This window comes from Saccoglossus kowalevskii, chromosome 3, assembly GCF_978046115.1.
Source record: "Saccoglossus kowalevskii chromosome 3, keSacKowa6.1, whole genome shotgun sequence".
Lineage (NCBI taxonomy): Eukaryota > Metazoa > Hemichordata > Enteropneusta > Harrimaniidae > Saccoglossus > Saccoglossus kowalevskii.
Window position 1 is genome coordinate 40,225,335 of NC_140643.1, and position 20,287 is coordinate 40,245,621.

Genomic DNA, 20,287 nt, shown 5'->3' on the forward strand with positions numbered 1-20,287 from the left:
TTTGTTTACTACTTAGCGGCTGTGTACCTGTGGGTTTATTCTGTGTGTTAATGGATGTTCTAATCTTGGTGTTTTTCCAGTGATTTCTCTTGGTGCAATCCAAATACAGTAGGTGTGTCTTGTTTACCTGAGATTTGCAAGAGTTTGAGCTGGCCAACATGTTAGTTTTTTTCATATGGTTGATTACTGGCATGTTGATTTCCCATTTTTGAGCCATATTTTCAACTTTCTTCGTCATTTTCATATAGCAATCTCGTCATATGTTAACATTGTCGTCTATGGAAATTCAATTAGTGGTATGAGCCCTAATAGAGAGACCATGAAATCCCAATGAAACAGTTACACCTCTCTGACCTCTTCCGGAGTGCATAAAGCATCGCATAATTTGCTTTTCTGATTGCCTGACTGGTTCACCGCCACAGTCTATACTCACAACTTGTATTTCTTGTGTGTTCTCAAGTGACAGTGTTGTGGGCCAGGAGCACAGTCACTTGGGGGCTGAAAATCAATAAATACTAATTTTCAAAAAAAAAATCATCCGCTATACGTATATAAATAAACAAGTTGTGAAACATGGCACCTAGTAAATCGACACCCTGTCGGTTTCAAATGTTGATTTCTTACCTTAAAATGCGAAACAAAAAGTGCAGAGGGGGTCAGGTGTTATGTTAATAACCATTGTTCATAATCGCTAACTAGGTTTTATTCAAAACTGCACAAATCGCGCGTTTTCTGGTGATATCCGACAATTTCATGATCGAAAATGGCCAGCAGCCAGAATCAAGGGGGATTCGCACAGAGATCTGGTTAAATCAAGTGCGCATACTCATTTTCAGCCAATCAGGCGTGCCGTAACAGCGAGTATTTCCTTCATTTACCCAGAACTCTGTGCGAATCCCCCTTGATTCTGGCTGCTGGCCATTTTCGTTCATGAAATCGTCGGATATCATCAGAAAACGCGGGATTTGTGCAGTTTTGAATAAAACCAAGTTAGCGATTATGAACAATGGTTATTAACGTAACACCTGACCCCCCCCTAAAATTTTTGTTTCGCATTTTAAGGTAAGAAATCGACATTTGAAACCGACAGGGTGTCGATTTACTAGGTGCCGTGTTTCACAACTTGTTTATTTATATACGTATAGCGGATCATTTTTTTTGAAAATTAGTATTTATTGATTTTCAGCCCCCAAGTGACTGTGGCCAGGAGTGACATTCTCAGCTAGATGGCAGCACCACCATGAGGCCATAGTAAAGACATAACCCGGAAGTATTTCTTTTTCGTAGCAGACTAAAAAGAATGGAGTCAGAGAATAAAAATATTTCATCGGATTCTTGGTCTGAACGGATGTTAAAAGTTGTACAATGGTGTAATTCATACGATTTGCCAGGTAAGATAAAGTAGAGGGATTCTTGCAATAATGAATTTGTTCTCTTGTGCTCTTGGCGGTCTATAAATTGTTATAATTATTGTATTTTTTTAAATTTTACATGGAATCAAGTTGAAAAGTTGATACAGACAACTAATATTTGTTATTATCATGAGTTCAAGATATAAGGGGTTGCTTCTGGCCTTTTCTTTTTTAAAATGATCTGGGAGTTTCTCTGTAAACATCATCAGTAACTATAAAACAGACATCCTTCAATTACAAATCTGCTATACAGATTATCGTTTCATTCACACAGGATTTTCGTTTTCTGCTCAGGGTCACCAAAAGCAGTCTGTAAAGCATTTGTGATAGATGGAAAGCAAGTGGGAATTTTGCTACCTGATGTCATAGAACAATTGAAAAAATATCCTGATGTTTTTCATATGGTAACCAATAGCAACAATCAAGTAGAGAAAATCTGTCTTGCATCACAACTTAAAACTTATGAAGAACGAACTGAAAAAGTGAACAAAGTACTTGAAGAATTTCGAGATCAGAATTTGTTTCCTGTAGCACTCAAAGGTTGGCGTCATGAAGTAGGTCTTTATAGCATTGCACGGTTACACCACAGGGAGCCCAGGAACTATAATCAACTGTACTACGCAGTCTCTATGAGCGGGGGTGGGGGGGGGGGTATCGGCTGGTATCTAGTGCAAGAAATAGACAAGAGATGAAGGCTCCAGCCAGCTCACATTTTTTAAACTCAAAAAAAACAGAAGAAAAGAATGAAATATAAAATCTAAAAAAAATACCAGGTTGAAGAATATTAGTTGCTCCTTCAAATTTCGCCAAAGCTTTACCTACATTTTACGCAGAATAAATCAAGAAAATTACACAAATTGACTCCATTTAGGAATTCCTAACGGTTTGCTCGAACGCATGGCACAGTTGGAGGCATGGCCTGTTCAGCATTTTGTCAACAACCAATCACAAGACTGGTTAAAAACCACATCGAGGTCACGACTCGGTTAGCCTTGCTCAACTGGTTCGTAAAAAATGTGAGCTGGCTGGAGCCTTCATCTCTTGTCTATTTCTTACACTAGATACCAGCCGATTGCCCCCCCCCCCTCATAGAGACTCCATACTACAGTTGATTATCGTTCCTGGACTCCCTGTGGTTACGCAATTAAATTAAATTAAATTAAACTAAATTAAATAAATGCACCTGGTGATGAAGATTTAATTTAATATTCGAAAACCAACCGTTTAGTCAAAACCCAAGTAGTTAGCCAATTCGCTAGCGAGTTTGCAAATTGGCTGCCCCAATACTTCTGAGACTTGCTGTAACTTGTTCTGAACAATGGCCTCATTGAATTTTTATCTCCAACACAGTACATTTTACTTATATTCACTATGTATTTACATATAATAAAACAAACAATTCATTAGTTATTGGTTCATATATAAACCCTGAAGCTCCAAGAACCTCCTGTTAACATGTACAATGAAAACATTATGTTGTTCGACAGTATGTGATCTGCATTATTTATGGGTTCTGTATTAAAGGATAATACACACACTGTATGCATATGATTAAAAAAATAATATTAATTTATTTGACAATGATAAGAACTCAGTGGAGCATATGAAACTTTCTCCTGGGCAAATTAACTGCTGTGAGAAGAAAACGGTTTAATTTTCCTGCATGATGAAAAACTACTGCAGATTGTAGGATTCAAACCCCCACACTTCCTTATAAGATTCCTGCTTTCTGGTCACATCCAATCACTTGCCACAGTGGCTATTAGACGGTTGAGCAAGAATCAATGACTAAAATCAGATGTACATGTAGGAGCTATGATCATTCATTTTCTGACCAAATGGCAAATCTCAGTCAGGCAGCTTTTCCTTGTATAGAATTTATCAACCTCAATTTTTTGTTGACAAAATAAGTAATAGTTTAATGAATGATTCAGTATACAACTAATGACCTTCAAAATTCTTTGATTTTCTGCTATTTTCATTTTTAATTGTTTTTTCTGTGTATGTGTATTTGCATGTCACTTTTTGTGTTTTTTGTGTGAATTGTATTCATTATCATTCATTCCAATGAATGTTAAGTGATTAAATAAATAAATGAACTAATGCAAATTTTGGTTTAAATAATCGTTTATTGGAGATGTGCTTTAGAGCAAATACAGTATTATTAATTGTCATGTAACATGATTGATTGCTATTTCCACTACAACACAATTTGCATCTTTATTTTAATAGTCAGATGTCGTTGAAGGCAGTGTACACCATCGGCAAACAAAAGTGACCAGAACTGCATGCAGTCAATGTGTGGAGTTGCTTCCTACACCAGATTATTAGTATATTCAGATCGAATCTGAATATAAATATAAATAGACTGGACTTGTATGAAATACTGATGCAGTGATAGTTAGACTAAATGCATGTCAAGCATGTTTGCATTGTTCATTATACGTGCTGTTCATTTATAGCAATATTGTATGTTATTATTCTATTAGAATTATTTTGTTCGTACATCCTTTCAAGAACAACCTTTGATGGAAATGGAACGAGCTGCAACGTGTAGGTACATGTATTTTTTATAAATACCATATATTCCATTCACAGCAATTGATGGGAGCAACTTGAGAATTAAATGATTGAATCAGTAGTTAATATTTTAGGATATCATCTTCACATTCTTATAACCTTGAGCCGATATGTACATGATTATGTGAGCCTGATGTACAATAGGGTGAAAATTTTATCACAATTTTTTGTTTCAAAAGTGCTACAGTAATTTAATTATAGATTTAGATATATGCCATAGCTTTTTGAGTGTTCTTACACAGTTTAGAGGAAATCAGGTGGCAAAGTGCAAACAAATTGTCATTTTTGGAACTATTTCCTAACGTGGAGTAAAGAAAATAACAGCATTCTTCGGAATAACCCCTGAATCAGAATTACTCATAACAACATACTATTTTTTCATTATATTTGACTAAAAGATTTTTCAAAATAGCAACCAATGTTAAATGACTGAAACATCAGTGTTTTCATAAATTTTAAGTCACTTTTTTCACATGAAAAGTATTTCCATGACCATATCTTTTTAAGTGGGTTTTATGAGCAACAACATAAAATCAAACCATAGTGTAAAAATCATAGAAATCTGAATATCTGTTCTAATACCTATGTACGACCATAAATAATGAATCATCAATATACTACATATATCCTATAGCACTTTTTGGTACCATCCAGTATGGTGTTCACATCAATGGATACTGCGTTGATCCTGATAAAGGCATGTGTATGTGGTTGGCAAGAAGATCTCAAACTAAACAAACCTATCCAGGAATGCTGGATAATGTGGTAAGGTAACCATGAATAGCTTGCGTAGACAAACACTGTATTTTTAACTCATTTTATCCAGTATACTGACTACTGGTTTACTGATTACCCACTTTTTATTATAGACTTGCTACTAAGACTTTGTGCATTAATCATGTCAATTTATTTGCAATGCCATGAAGAGTGGAGTGATCACACTTTCATTGCTATTGCAGTTTTGGAAAACTTTGTAAATGCATTAATTATTCAAATTAAAACGTGTGAAATAACGATAGAACTCATTGTTTTACTGGCAAAAACATGATCTTAATCAAAACCTGACAATTGTGCTCAAAATATTGAACTAGTGAAAATATAATTGTTTTTTATAGTAACTCATTAATTGCAAATTAGCATATACAGATTACACAACATGCTGTCAGCCAATCAACTGATCAGGAGGTGAAATCTTAGTAGTAAGTGTGTGACCAGTGTAATGGCAGTTGGTACCCAGGCTAACATGCATGTGTCACATAAGACCATATCAAATACAACACAGTTATAACTGTTTTGTTTTAACATTTGAGGCATATACACAACTGCCGGTAGTGACATACTGTGTGACTTTAAAAAGGCGAGACAAGAATCTTGGATTTGATGCTCTATGTTGATGTGTAAATCTGATCATAATGTGTTGTATGTACATTATTTGAAGTCAACAAATTTCATTTCAAATCAGTCTTATTCAAATCCAAATAAGACAATTTGATTGGCCTTCATTCCTTTGTTCCTTGTATAAATTAGAGTAGCCAATTTACACACTAAAGTAGACTCTACTATATAACAATAACGGACAAACATCCTATGGTTATACTAGTATGTTTAAATTATGGCTGAATAATCCTAACTTAATAGTTAATTCTAAAATACAAAGGCATAATGTTGCATTGTTCTCAAAATCATTTGCAGTGCTTTTTTTACTGTTCACACATCCATACGGTTCAAACTGAGTTGATTCAGATCTCGATCCAGTAATTCCGACGTCAGTGACAACTAGCATCTGCTTCTAGTTTAACGGTTAAGAAGTACCATGCTTATGTAAATACGACGTTGTGTATTTCATTCATATGGCAAAATTAAAATGCATTCAGTCGTTTCAAAAGAAATGTACAACTGATATGCAACCGCAGTAATTTGTAATTAATTGAGTTTCTACTCATCCATAATCTGCTGTATTTGCCAGATATCAATGTACAACCTTATATGAGTTTAGGCATGTTTGGCTATATAAATATTCATGGCTTTGTTGACTTCAGTGTATAATGACACACAAAATATGAAAACATTTCCCAATTACTGTCATGAAAGGTGTATCAGTGCTGTCAATTTTTTTTTCAGGCTGCAGGGGGTCTCCCAGCTGGTGTTAAAATAAAAGATTGTATGTTGAATGAATGCTTGGAAGAGGCATGTATACCAGAGAGTATTGCAAAGAAAGCTATTCCAGCAGGCACTATCAGGTAATACACACCACTGATCAAGATTGTTATTGCGATGAATTAAATGTATGAATGGGAGTATATTTTGAATGAAATAGCTCTGTGGTCCTCTGTGCTGGACTGAACTGGTGGGGTCTCATTGATGACTGGTTCTGTGGACCTCGGTACCAGACTGGCACTGTGGTTTTTCAGTGCTGAATGAGTCTGTACCATACACGATCTGTGGTTCTTTGTACCAGCTGGCTCTGTGGTTTTCCAGTGGTGAATGAGTCTGTACAAGACTGGCTCTGTTTATTCACCGATGACTGGCTCTGTGGTTTCTCACAGGTGACTGGCTTTGTGGTTCTCTGTACCATACTATATAGCATCTTGTATAGGACTAGCTCTGTGATACCTTACTTGGGATTAATTCTGTGGTTTCTCACTGCTGACAGCCTTTGTGCTATCCTGAATGGGACTAACTGTGGTTTCAACTGATTTTATGGTCTTCTGTACCAGACTACGTTGGGGCTCCTTAAGGTAGAGATGCAGTTTACCTGACAGATATTTTAATTAGTTAATTAGGAAACCAAGATGACCTCCCTTGTCCACAAAACTACATTTTCGGAAAGCTTATTGTATGAATTTTAAAATTTTGTTAGTTTTTTTTTTTTTTTTTTTGGTCATTGTAGTTTGAAATATGCAAAAAAATGTGCTTTTTTGGTCAAAAGTGATTTAAAAAAAATTAGCTCCTAAACCATGCTTCAGTTTCCTGTCAAAATTGGTTTATGGGTACATCTGTTTACTATGAAGAAAGTGCCGTCTTGAAAACTGTCTACCAGTTGTCAATTTTGCAGGGCAGCAGCCCAAATTTCACTACATCAAGTTTATGCATATATTAACATCCAGGCTAGTTGTCTGTACGATTGTTGTAACACTGCTCAACCAAAAACAATGCCCCGACGGCGTTTTGAAGATAAATACATTGTCAATCATTTGTGAAAATTTCAAAACGAAAGGTCAAAGCGACTAGGAGCTATTTATTTTAAAGTTCTGGGATGTGCACGAAAAGAAACTGAGATCATTGCTAATTTGCATAACAATTCACTCAGTAAGAAGTTTGCTAATGCTCATAATTAAAATGGCTGTTACAGTTCCAAATTTAAATGTATTATTATTATTATGTATTATTATTTTGTTAAAAGTTAATATAGTGCATACCGGTAATATGGAGATCCCGTCATTTCTTTTTTTCTTCATGTTTCATGTTTTCTTTCTACAGCCTTGCTAAATCTTGCTAAGCATTCAAAAAAGAGAATGTTTGCACCTGTCATCTATATTTTAAAATGTTTTTTTGAGAATGTTCCACTATTCACAATTCTACAAAATTTTAACAGTCTATAGCCAAGACTGTTTGAATAATGAAAAGCAAAAAAAAAGAAATTCACTCCCAAGTGCCCACGAATCTGCATCTCTACCTTAAATGTATTAAACTGGCTCTGTGGTTTCTGTACCAGACTGGTGATGTGGTTTCCTACATGCAACTGGCTCTGTAGTCTCTATACCAGACGTGTGATGAAGTACTCTGCATAAGTCTAGCTCTGGGGTTTCATTCACTACTTTTTGATTAATAATATCAATTTCATTGTCCCTCAGTTATTGTTTTGTAAATGAAAGAGGTATCAGTCCTGAAGTTGAATTTGTTTATGATTTACAATTGCCGTTGGAATTTCAACCCCAAGTTGGTGATGGAGAAGTCAGTAATTTCTATTTTTACACCATACAAGAAGTGAGTATTCAATAAAACAAAACGTTAAAAAGATTTCACAGGAAATACATCTTGTCAAATGACATCAACGCTATACACATTCACAAAACTCATAAAAATTGATTTTAGATCAAGCTAGAGTGATATGTTGAATCAGAGGTATTGATGGCCATTTAACTGAAGTAACCATGACAACTCATCATCTAATATGGGTAATGGATAATATTTTCAGCTATTTCTGCTTGTTAGTGTCAGTCATTTTGTTTGAAATAACACATACAAATTAAAACCATTGGAACATGAACCTTTAATAGATTGATAGATCTACATTGATGCGCAATCCTGGGGAGTTTAAGGAATATTTGAATATACTACCAATACAGTAAAGCTGTGCTAATTTATGTACTTGACAGAACTATTTCATATTACTGGGGTATTTGAAAAAATAAAATAAATTACCGACACATTACAAACGTATGAACACACATGATTAAAACTCATGACCTCAGCAAAGGCATCTCGTCACTTTAGCAGAAATCCTCCTTTTATGCTACAATGTACGTACTGCCTCCAGTGATTATAAACAATTATATAACAAGAAAATGGTCTCTTTTTAGGTTAAAGAGAAGTTGGTAAGTGGTGATTTCAAGCCTAACTCTGCTTTAGTGACTTTGAACTTTATAATAAGAAAAGGACTAATACATCCAGACTCAGGTAGAACGTCTGTACTTGATCAAAAGAATTCAACATGTCATATATAATAGTCACAAATTGAGTCTTCCCTTTTACACACAAATCTGAAGACCAGCTTGTTTTCCTTCACAAACTAAATTTGAATCACAAGTTATTTTCTGGACTGGATAACAAATAACAGCTTTATTAGAAGCAGATGAACTTCATTTATTGTTTTCAAGATCATTAAAATATTAATTAATTTGAAAATAGACACCTCTGTCATTTATTTACAAGTATATTTGCATGTTTTATTTCTCCCACAGAACCATACTACCAGTCATTTATGGAAGGAATGCATAGGATAATGAAGTTCTGATATAAAGATATGCATCTTTACCAACAAATTGAACGAGTCATGTACCAGCGATGAAAAAGAAAACTAAAAAAATCATACAATGAGGCAAAAGATATTATTAATATTCTGAGAATGTGACTACAGTGGTAATTAATTTGACAAAACATCCATAACATTTTACACACACAAGATAGACTTGCCCAGTGTTATATTGGACTATTCTTCTCGCATGTATATGTTTCCATACGTCTACCTCAGTTGACTTCTCAGGGCTCAGAAAGGTAGTTGTTTAACTTTGCATCACATATTTGTCAGCAGAAGCTTGAGAATTTATGAATCAATTTTATCCAGCATACAGAGCAAGTAGGGATTCAATCTTGAATAAGCAAGTAAAGTCGAAAGAGAATGTTAGTGAGTAAAGCATAGTGAAAAGACAACAGGGCATCCAATGGAAGAGCACATTACTAGTAAATAGTAACCACAATTTATTGATAATAAATTCTCAGTTCTAATATGTTGACTCACAGTCAACTTCGTTGGGTATATAAAAAACAATATAATGTTATAAGCCTACACATTGAAAACTAAAATTACAAATAGTTTTCTGATTGGAAAAATAATGAATGTCACAGTCCCAGTAATTTAATTATAAAATACTCTTGTTAAAATAATACATGGAACATCTGCAAACAGTTGTACTTTATGTACTCGTCATAAAGTGATTTCCCTTAATCTGATAACTGAAAACTTTCATTGACCCAGGTCCAAAATCTTAGAGTACACAAGTTCAACCAAACTATGTCTCATACATGCTCAAGAAACTGCATTCATAAATCTGAGTAAACCTTGATGTACCTTTAATAACAACTTGACTTCTTTGTTAATTCTGGTCTTTGTACATGTATATTACCAGGACCTGGGTTTGTTTCAGTATTACCACTATAATTCCCATCAAAATGTAGCCCTGACACCCCACTACAGTTTCCACTGAGATTTGTAATGGTACGGCCCATTTATCCACTAGCCCTGACAACTGCCTGTGTTTTCACTGATCTTCAACTTTGTGACCCGGTATTTCAGTGATGGCTCTTTATAATGGAATGCAATTTTTACAGTTTAAAGATATAATATACAACAACATTTCTGACCACTTTTTTCAAGATTTCAGTGTTAATATTTCATAAAAAAACAAAAACCAGACTGTGGTTCATTTCTGTAACTGATTCAGATCAAGGTCATGACGTCACTGAAAACCGTAGAATTACAATCTAAGCTAATTATTTATTCTGAGCATGCTCAGTTGTTCTCTCAGTGTTGTTGGGAATAGTAATTTTGGATGAAAATCATGAAAAATACCCACTTAGGATATTATGCATATTCAACAGAGACTTGTTCATCAACCTGCCAAGTTTCATCGATATCTGCTGCAGAATTTGTTAGAGAAAATGTTAGAGATGTAAAGGAAACGTCACAGACGGAAACCAGAAATAAAGAAACGCAGCCTGAAAAGGGGACTAAAAATGTAGCACTGTACAAATGTAATGACAAAAATCAGACTTGAAATTTTCGGAAGATGAAAAATACATCTTTTTTGAGCAAAAGATCTTGCTAACAGATATTCTCATGCAATGTAACACAGACAACCACCATGTCTGGTTTTGAAGAGGTCAAAGAAATTGAAAAGTTAGTGATGGCAGATAATAAGTAAGCTGTGCTCGGTTATTTTATTTTTCACACACTTTGATCTATCAAAGATTTATAATATAAGCTATGCAACTGATGTGATACATAAAAAAATGTTCATAGTGTATTACTGAGAACTTTTTTTTCACAATAAAAATGTCCCTTGTTTTATGTAATGCTAACAAAAAGGTTTGATACATGTATGGAATTCAAACATGGATATCATAGTTGCATACATGTATCTTATAAGTAAGTGATTTTTTCTATTACATATGTGTATACAATGTCTTAGTACACGCTAGATTTAGTGCAAAACATTACACAAGTCCTTCTTTCTTGAGATGACAGTCTATATTTTCTTGACAGAGATGCATAAACATAGATTCCCAGCGTGGGTCCAATTCTCTGTAGACAGAAAAAAACATACTTATAAATGAAATTATGGAAAAATAAATAAATAAATCTTTTTAATAATAATGTAATGACTGCAATAAACCATGGTTATAAAACTCCAGATGATATGATATACGATACGAATGAGAGAATCTGTGGCAAGAGACAAAACTCTAGGTGTGCAATGAGTTAAGCTATATGTAATTCTGTGGCAAGAGACAAAACTCTAGGTGTTCAATGAGTTAAGCTATATGTAATTCTGTGGCAAGAGACAAAACTCTAGGTGTGCAATGAGTTAAGCTATATGTAATTCTGTGGCAAGAGACAAAACTCTAGGTGTGCAATGAGTTAAGCTATATGTAATTCTTGGCTTAACCATTATGGTTGGTTCAGCTTTTCAGTCAGGGCTTTTTATCAATATGTAAACTTTTCCAGTCATGCACAGTTTCCATACCAACCACACTCCAATATTTAGTGTTTTTGTAACCAATTGGGGATGACACTTCCTGTAATGCACTTCAATGTTTTCATAACCGATTGAGGATGATACTTACCGTCTCATGTTGTGGTACACTTGAGGAAGTAAAGCAAAGACATCAGCAGCGGCATACTCAATCATTTGTTTGCTCATTGGTCGATAACTCCAATAATAGTTATCATGCACCATCTTCCACTTAATGTCTTCATTTACCTTTCATCAAAATAATAACAATTGTTTTATTGTTTGCTCTGCTCCCAGGTTTCTCTAAATACAGTGTGGTCGAGTCTTGCACAGTGACTTTATGTCAGCCCTCGAAAATTGTACATAAAAAAACAAGTTGCTAGAGACAACATAAAACTGCCACAAAAAAGTTAGAAAAAAAAATTCTGATATTTCCGCATGGCATTTACGTATTAAGTATAATAGAGAAAATTGATTTAGGGAGGAAAATGAACTGATGAGTAGAAACACGTGTCTATTTACCTGATTGAAGTGTCCTCCAAACAGCTCGCATATAAGATTGATACCAGGATTGTTTTGTCTCTTATTGATGTTATGCTGTTCCAATATAACAGTATATGCACACTGTAATTTATTAGATATATTGAATAACTTAGCATTAATCACGATTACAAGGTATGAACTGGTGTAACCATAAAATATTTCATTAGTGCATAAAACAGATTAAGTAAGGACATTTAAAATGTGCAGATAACAATTATGAGTGATTTGTTGTGAATATTAATGACATTTACTGCCTGAACTGAAGAAATTATTATTTCAATGCTTCAATGATTATGGAAAACAATGTAGGATACACTACTCTATAAATGTTAAAGGATTTTGACCCAATCCATATTTTGTATCTACTCAGTATATGTGCAATACATTGTGGGAGAGTAATGTACTGTAAATATATTCACACTGAAAAATGACTAAATCTTTAACAACATTAGGATCCATATCAATATACACAGAGCAAAATTTTGAGATATAAAAAAAATACTTTTACCACAGAAACCAATAAAAAGAACATGTCAACACCACATTTAAAAGGTAAAAACAAAATAACTCAATATTATATTTCATACCTCGGTGTCGAAAACATTACGTAGAGTGACACCAAATTGGCAATAGAGTGCTGCACTGTCTGATCTGCAGTTGTGCATAACCTGCAAATAAGAACAAATATGGTACACAATCAGTTTTCAGAGAAATAGTCTTACAGTTTATGATTTATCAAAGCATCACACCATTCTAGCCTAGCACACATTTTTAACCTATATCCTGCCAGCTCCATGTACTTTTACATTGACTTGAGCAGAAAAGGGTTAAACAAAATGTACATATGCATTATGCAGATCACTGTATTTTTTAGTTGGTGTTATATTGGCGGGTTTCACATTCATCAATCCAGACTGTTCAGGTGATTTGTATTGACGGGTTTCACATTCATAAATCCAGACTGTTCAGGTGATTTGCGGGTTTCACATTCATCAATCCAGACTGTTCAGGTGATTTGTATTGACGGGTTTCACATTCATCAATCCACACTGTTCAGGTGATTTGCGGGTTTCACATTCATCAATCCAGACTGTTCAGGTGATTTGTATTTGACTGAGCTTGGTTGCCTTGATAGTGAATTAAATTGTTATGATGTCATAATAATAAGAGTTATGTAGTCCTAAACATGGAATATGGTTTTTGTAGCAAAATGCACTATATGTACCACCATCAATACTTGGTCACAAACATGGAATATGGTTTTTGTAGCAAAATGTACTATATGTACCACCGTCAGCATAGTCCTAAACATGAAATATGGTTTCTGTGGCAAAATGTACTATATGTACCACCATCAATACTTGGTCCCAAACATGGAATATGGTTTTTGTAGCAAAATGTACTATATGTACCACCGTCAGCATAGTCCTAAACATGAAATACGGTTTCTGTGGCAAAATGTACTATATGTACCACCATCAGCATAGTCCTAAACATGAAATGCGGTTTCTGTGGCAAAATGTACTATATGTACCACCATCAGCATAGTCCTAAACATGAAATATGGTTTCTGTGGCAAAATGCACTATATGTACCACCATCAATACTTGGTCCCAAACATGGAATATGGTTTTTGTAGCAAAATGTACTATATGTACCACCGTCAGCATAGTCCTAAACATGAAATATGGTTTCTGTGGCAAAATGCACTATATGTACCACTGCCAGCATAGTCCTAAACATGAAATACGGTTTCTGTGGCAAAATGTACTATATGTACCACCATCAATACTTGGTCCCAAACATGGAATATGGTTTTTGTAGCAAAATGTACTATATGTACCACCGTCAGCATAGTCCTAAACATGAAATATGGTTTCTGTGGCAAAATGCACTATATGTACCACTGCCAGCATAGTCCTAAACATGAAATACGGTTTCTGTGGCAAAATGTACTATATGTACCACCATCAATACTTGGTCCCAAACATGGAATATGGTTTTTGTAGCAAAATGTACTATATGTACCACCGTCAGCATAGTCCTAAACATGAAATATGGTTTCTGTGGCAAAATGCACTATATGTACCACTGCCAGCATAGTCCTAAACATGAAATACGGTTTCTGTGGCAAAATGTACTATATGTACCACCATCAATACTTGGTCCCAAACATGGAATATGGTTTTTGTAGCAAAATGTACTATATGTACCACCGTCAGCATAGTCTTAAACATGGAATATGGTTTCTGTGGCAAAATGTACTATATGTACCACCATCAGCATAGTCCTAAACATGGAATATGGTTTCTGTGGCAAAATGTACTATATGTACCACCATCAATACTTGGTCCCAAACATGGAATATGGTTTTTGTAGCAAAATGTACTATATGTACCACCGTCAGCATAGTCCTAACATGGAATATGGTTTCTGTGGAAAAATGTACTATATGTACCACTGCCAGCATAGTCCTAAACATGAAATACGGTTTCTGTGGCAAAATGTACTATATGTACCACCGTCAGCATAGTCCTAAACATGGAATATGGTTTCTGTGGAAAAATGTATTATATGTACCACCGTCAGCATAGTCCTAAACATGAAATATGGTTTCTGTGGAAAAATGTATTATATGTACCACTGTCAGCAAAGTCCTAAACATGAAATACGGTTTCTGTGGCAAAATGTACTATATGTACCACCGTCAGCATAGTCCTAAACATGAAATACGGTTTCTGTGGCAAAATGTACTACATGTACCACCGTCAGCATAGTCCTAAACATGAAATACGGTTTCTGTGCAAAAGGTACTATATGTACCACCGTCAGCATAGTCCTAAACATGAAATACGGTTTCTGTGGCAAAATGTACTATATGTACCACCATCAGCATAGTCCTAAACATGAAATGCGGTTTCTGTGGCAAAATGTACTATATGTACCACCATCAGCATAGTCCTAAACATGAAATACAGTTTCTGTGGCAAAATGTACTATATGTACCACCATCAGCATAGTCCTAAACATGAAATACGGTTTCTGTGGCAAAATGTACTATATGTACCACCATCAGCATAGTCCTAAACATGAAATATGGTTTCTGTGGCAAAATGTACTATATGTACCACCATCAGCATAGTCCTAAACATGAAATACGGTTTCTGTGGCAAAATGTACTATATGTACCACCATTTTTTTTTGGCACATAAAAACAATAAGTCATTTTTTACCTTAACTACATGTACATCTTCCAGCAATTCCTTCAATCTTCCTGCATGAAATAGTTGATCCTTGTTACTACCAGACAAGATATCAACCAAATACACTTGGCCTCTGACTGTAGACAACTGTACTAAAGTCAACTTACCATTCACACCTGGCAGGTAAAAATACAGTAAATCAAAATGTTTTGGGTAACCTTGTTGCTAGGATACCATGTATATACATTAGTGTATTTTTTGACAATTGGAAAGAGACTTTGGATGCATTTACTGAATTACTGTATTACACACATGACATGCCAAATACAATGCTGCGAACAATATAACAAATTAATATTAGAAACTATGCAAATTAATCTTTGGTTTGTGACAATATATTGACTTGATTTCAACACTTTATGATTGACACATTTGATTCAACAATTTGTAGAACTCAATTACAATCTACAGTACGGTACTCAATCCATGTAACCGCAGGCTTGCTTCCGCTTTTAGGTAATTTGTTCTGCTCACTTTTACAATGTAGGAAACTAATATACATGGATTGCAGTCCTGAAGCAATCTAAAAGCACTTATGTACCTAGTTTCATTAAAATTTGATCATTGATACTCAAGATATCTGTGGAGCACATATAAATTGGTTAAATTTATGCAAATTAGGTAACTAGTAAGCACAACATTTAACCCTGAACTAAACATGTATATGGATTATCTCTGAGCATTTACATGTATGTACCAAGTTTCACTGAATCTAATGAGTGGTTGAGATATTGAAGGAAAAGTTAAATATTGGCTAATTAATATGCATAAATTTCAGCCAAAAAACTAATCAGATTTCACATTATCCCAAAGCATTTATGTACCAAGCTTCATTGAAATCTGTTTAATCGCACATGAGGAACAAGTGAAAATGTTTTGGTTAGTTCATATGAAAATTAATATGCACAGATTTCAGCCAAAAACTATTCAGGTCTGAGCATTATCCCAGAGCATCTATGTACTAAGTTTCATTAAAATCTTATATAAATTGGTTCTTGAGATATCAGTGGAACAAACACACACACACACAGACAGATGCATTAACCACAGGAGTCAAAAACTTGTTTGGGCATTACCTAGACATTCCCCTTCACAGTCGACTGCCACCACTTCCTGTGATAACAATTCATGCATGAGACAGGCACATCTTCTGACATCATTAATAACTTCTATTTGATGTGGATAGATGTTTCCTGTAGGTCTTGGATGTCGAATAATATCATGTATTTCAGCTTTCGTCTTATAAGGCATCAAAGATACAACTCCGTTCTGTTCTCTGAAGTATTCACACTGGTCTGAGATAAAACTCTTCAAAGTTTTCAAACTGGAACCCAGGTAGTTCTTTATCTCAGGTCTGCATTTTGATTCTGGAATCTGGCGGATCAGGGTAAACAGGGAATTAAGTGTTCGATTGTTTTTTCTGATGAGGTAGACACGGAGAAATGACACTGCTTCACCAATATAACCTTCAGACAGTTCAGTTACAGGTTGAGCTATGACTGCTTCATCAATCACACTCTGTCCATGTCTGTGTGCTAATGATCCCATTGCTCCTTTACCTGAACCCCGTTTGCATCTTAGGGGTGGTGATGTTGTCATTCCTCCTCGAAATGAATCCTGTCCATGTCTGTGTACTGAAGATGGCATTGCTCCATTCTTACAACCCCGTCCATGTCCGTGTGCTGATCTCATTGTTCCTCTACCCGAACCCCGTTTGCATTTTAGGGGTGGTGATGTTGTCATTCCTTCTCGAAACGAATATTGTCCATGTCTGTGTATTGAAGATGGCATTGCTCCATTCATACAACCCTGTCCATGTCTGTGTGCTGATCTCATTGTTCCTCTACCTGAACCCTGTTTGCATCTTAGGGGTGGTGATGTTGTCATTCCTTCTCGAAACGAATCTTGTCCATGTCTGTGTACTGAAGATGGCATTGCTCCATTCATACAACCCTGTCCATGTCTGGGGTGTGCAGATGATGTTAATGTTCCTCTATTAGAACTAAATCCTTGTCTGTGCGATTGTGATATCCTCCTTGCTCCCCTAAGTGAACCATGTCCAGGCCTAAGTCGTGTTGACGATGTCATTGTTCCTTGAATCACACCCCATACATGTTTTGCTCCAGGTGTTGACGATCTACTATTTTCAGCTTTTCCTGGAACACAACAAAATTATTTATATAGGAAAAATACTGCAATGATAGATGACTTAATGCATCTTGTATAATTCATAATCAAGAAAAACAAACCATGCATGGCACAGTCCCCGTTAGTTACCAAATTTAAGATATATAGTTTTGTTTATAGTAATATTGTTGGAGCATAAACATGTCAGAAGTATGGATCCAGAAAATGATGCTTAATTATGATGATTTTTTAACATTACAATGATTGACATCTTGTATCTGATTGTCAAACGTGTACTTGTCCATATTGAGAAATATTGCTCTGGAACAGCATTAATTAAAACAAAATGGCCACCAGTCGGCCATTTTGAATACCACAATGAATATATAAAATTTGAACAAAATCAGTCAAAGCATAACAGAGATATGGCTCTAGAAGCGCATTCATTAAAACAAAATGGCCACCAGTCAGCTATATTGAATTTGATATTCTCTAATGTATGTACCAAGTTTGAACAAAATCCATCCATAAATGCTTGATTTTGATGATTTTTTAGCATAAAAATGGTCACCATTCGGTCATCTTAAATCTGATCGTGAAACAAATTGATGTACATATGTATAATATTATGTATGATGTATGTGTGAAGTTTGATTGTGATTGGTCCAGGCATGTCTAAGATACAGGTCCGGAGGCACGCACGGGTACACAAAGGTCAATCCAAAAGTCCCGGTTTTAGGCGAGGGTTCTCCGAACCCGCCTATTCACATAGTTCATACCCACCATAGACTCCGGTCAGTCAAAATGACTATTTTGAACTGTAGGTATTAATCAGCAATTCTGCCGGTGACGGAGAGATAGAATCTAGGTCAGGGGAATCCCCATGACCTCAAGATTCTTTTACCCCTTACTTCACGAACCCACGTGACCGAGGCCACATGGCAGCGCCATAGGTAGCCGTCAATCACTCTGGTTCCTTTCTCTCTGCCTCGAGGACTTAGACCAACGCGACGGAAAGAGTGGGGAGGTTGGGGGGGACCCGGAGTCCATGGTGGGTATGAACTATGTGAATAGGCGGGTTCGGAGAACCCTCGCCTATATTCACTACCTTCAATTACCCACCATAGACTCCGGTCAGTCAAAATGACTATTTTGAACTGTAGGCAGAGTCAGACACCGATAGGTGGCGGGTTTTTCCGAGCAAACAGAAAAAATTATGAAAGTCTTTTCCCAGTCCGGGATGAAAACTGACTTATTGCCTATGCGCAGGGACCCTAGCAGTCGTTCGGGCTGGGTCAGCAAACCAAGACTGACCCGCTACAACGGGACCCAACATAGAGAGAGACTTATCAATGGATTCGGTGTCTCTTAGATGGTAGTTGATAAAGACGTTCTGCGTTCTCCAGAAGCCTGCCCTCCATGTGTGCTCGAGGGGGGGGGGGGCTGACGCTAGCATTAGCGAGTTAGCCATCGCACAGACTTCATGCGCTCATACTTGGTGTCTCTGCGAGCTCTGTGTCGAGGAATATAAAGTATTAGACCTCTAATACAGTCGCAGTAAACCACCTGGTTATGGAAGTTGGGGAGGCCGGCCTATCCTGCCTGCCTGGGCCATAACACAAAGATGTGTGCCTGGCACCCCATTCCAAATCCTAGTACGGTTTGGTGGCAACTCCGTGCTCGAACCGGGTAGAGAAGCAATTCCTCCTGACCCTCCGGGCAGACAAAATTTGACAGCCGGGGGATGACGATCGGGTGAGGATCGTGTCCTGGGATTTGGTTCTAGGCGAGAAACCCGATTCGTGTCTTTAGCACAACTTGATTGTCCATAACGGTGGTCCATCATCCGAGAAGGACAATGCCCCCCCCAGCTCTGGCAGACGCTTCCCTTACGAAAAAGTTCTATAGAATTCTATAGAACTGTATAGAATTCTATAGAAATTCAATAGAATGTAATTCTATAGAATATTATTCTATAGAATTCAATAGAAATCTATAGAATATTATTCTATAGAATTCAATAGAGTTCTATAGAATGGTATTCTTCTCTAGAATGGTATTCTATTGAATTCTATAGAAATCCAATACTTTATTACACTATGCAGAAACACGCAAGATATTTTATATTTTACGAAAAACTTCTATAAAATGCTATAGTTTTTTTTCAATTCTATTTAAATTCCATAGAAAATCTGTACAATGTTATAGAATTGTATATGTAATGTTGAATGTTATAGAATTGTGTAGAATCATATCAAGCACATGACTATCTACTTCACACTTTTTTCCCTCATTAGTTTATACAACTGGTGACATTCACTTTAAATAATAATTCCTGTATATTTCTGTAATGATGTACATGTACATACTAAAAAAACTGCATGGAATTAATAAAAATTCACCCTTATAACAAAAATATTGAAAATATATGTAACACTCAATTTCTATAGAATTTCTGCGGAACTCTACGTAATTCTATAGAATTTTAGAGATTAAAATAATGGAATGGAGAGAGAGCAGCATTTACACATCACTAAATTGCTGATATATTATAAATTTACAAAAAAGTTAGGTTTTGATGTATTCTAATTTTAATGTCAAAGGATAATGACTCTCGGTGACATACTAGATTGCTAGATTCACATTACACACATTTGGAACATGATTATAAACATTCTCAAATCTATTAGGCACAACCAAAATTGTTTTTAGAGAAACCAAAAATATGAGGTAAGATTTTATTAAAAATGTCAAATTATATTTATTAACTCCACTGTTGATTGGAACTTATCATATTAGTCTCTCGCGTCCTCGCAAACTTTTTACTTTCTCAATTACTTTGATAACT

General features: G+C 35.6%; 2 protein-coding genes across 4 annotated transcripts in view; one reads left to right on the top strand and one right to left on the bottom strand.

The window, feature by feature from the left end:
* On the top strand, positions 1-10,138 carry LOC102808156 (uncharacterized). Of its 2 annotated transcripts, none has more exons than XM_085497202.1 (9): positions 1-112; positions 1,288-1,391; positions 1,707-1,966; positions 3,902-3,965; positions 4,627-4,757; positions 6,114-6,232; positions 7,847-7,979; positions 8,576-8,672; positions 8,957-10,138. In XM_085497202.1, exons 2-9 carry the CDS (start codon positions 1,301-1,303, stop codon positions 9,007-9,009), a joined length of 948 nt encoding a protein of 315 aa, XP_085353328.1. In that variant the 5' UTR covers positions 1-112; positions 1,288-1,300; the 3' UTR covers positions 9,010-10,138. The 2 variants fall into 2 exon arrangements, with proteins under 2 accessions (XP_085353328.1, XP_085353329.1); XM_085497203.1 differs by having other exon boundaries at positions 1,291-1,391.
* The window catches only part of LOC102809105 (uncharacterized), a 25,433-nt gene continuing 14,578 nt past the window's right edge, over positions 9,433-20,287 (bottom strand). For both annotated transcript variants that reach the window (XM_006811673.3, XM_085497201.1), the window contains exons 3-8: positions 16,389-17,468; positions 15,283-15,428; positions 12,637-12,717; positions 12,029-12,130; positions 11,619-11,755; positions 9,433-11,076 (exon numbers count right to left, since the gene is read on the bottom strand). In XM_006811673.3, the coding sequence (XP_006811736.2) occupies positions 10,989-11,076; positions 11,619-11,755; positions 12,029-12,130; positions 12,637-12,717; positions 15,283-15,428; positions 16,389-17,468 (1,634 nt within the window). In that variant the 3' untranslated portion in view covers positions 9,433-10,988. The remainder of the gene's footprint in view (positions 11,077-11,618; positions 11,756-12,028; positions 12,131-12,636; positions 12,718-15,282; positions 15,429-16,388; positions 17,469-20,287) is intronic.

Bases quoted from the DNA above. Each gene is read 5' to 3' on its own strand.
- LOC102808156 (XM_085497202.1), top strand. From the start codon at position 1,301: ATGGAGTCAGAGAATAAAAATATTTCATCGGATTCTTGGTCTGAACGG. The intron at 1,967-3,901 runs GTAGGTCTTTAT...TTATTCTATTAG, and splicing joins TCAAAGGTTGGCGTCATGAA to AATTATTTTGTTCGTACATC. The intron at 3,966-4,626 runs GTAGGTACATGT...TATATCCTATAG, and splicing joins AATGGAACGAGCTGCAACGT to CACTTTTTGGTACCATCCAG.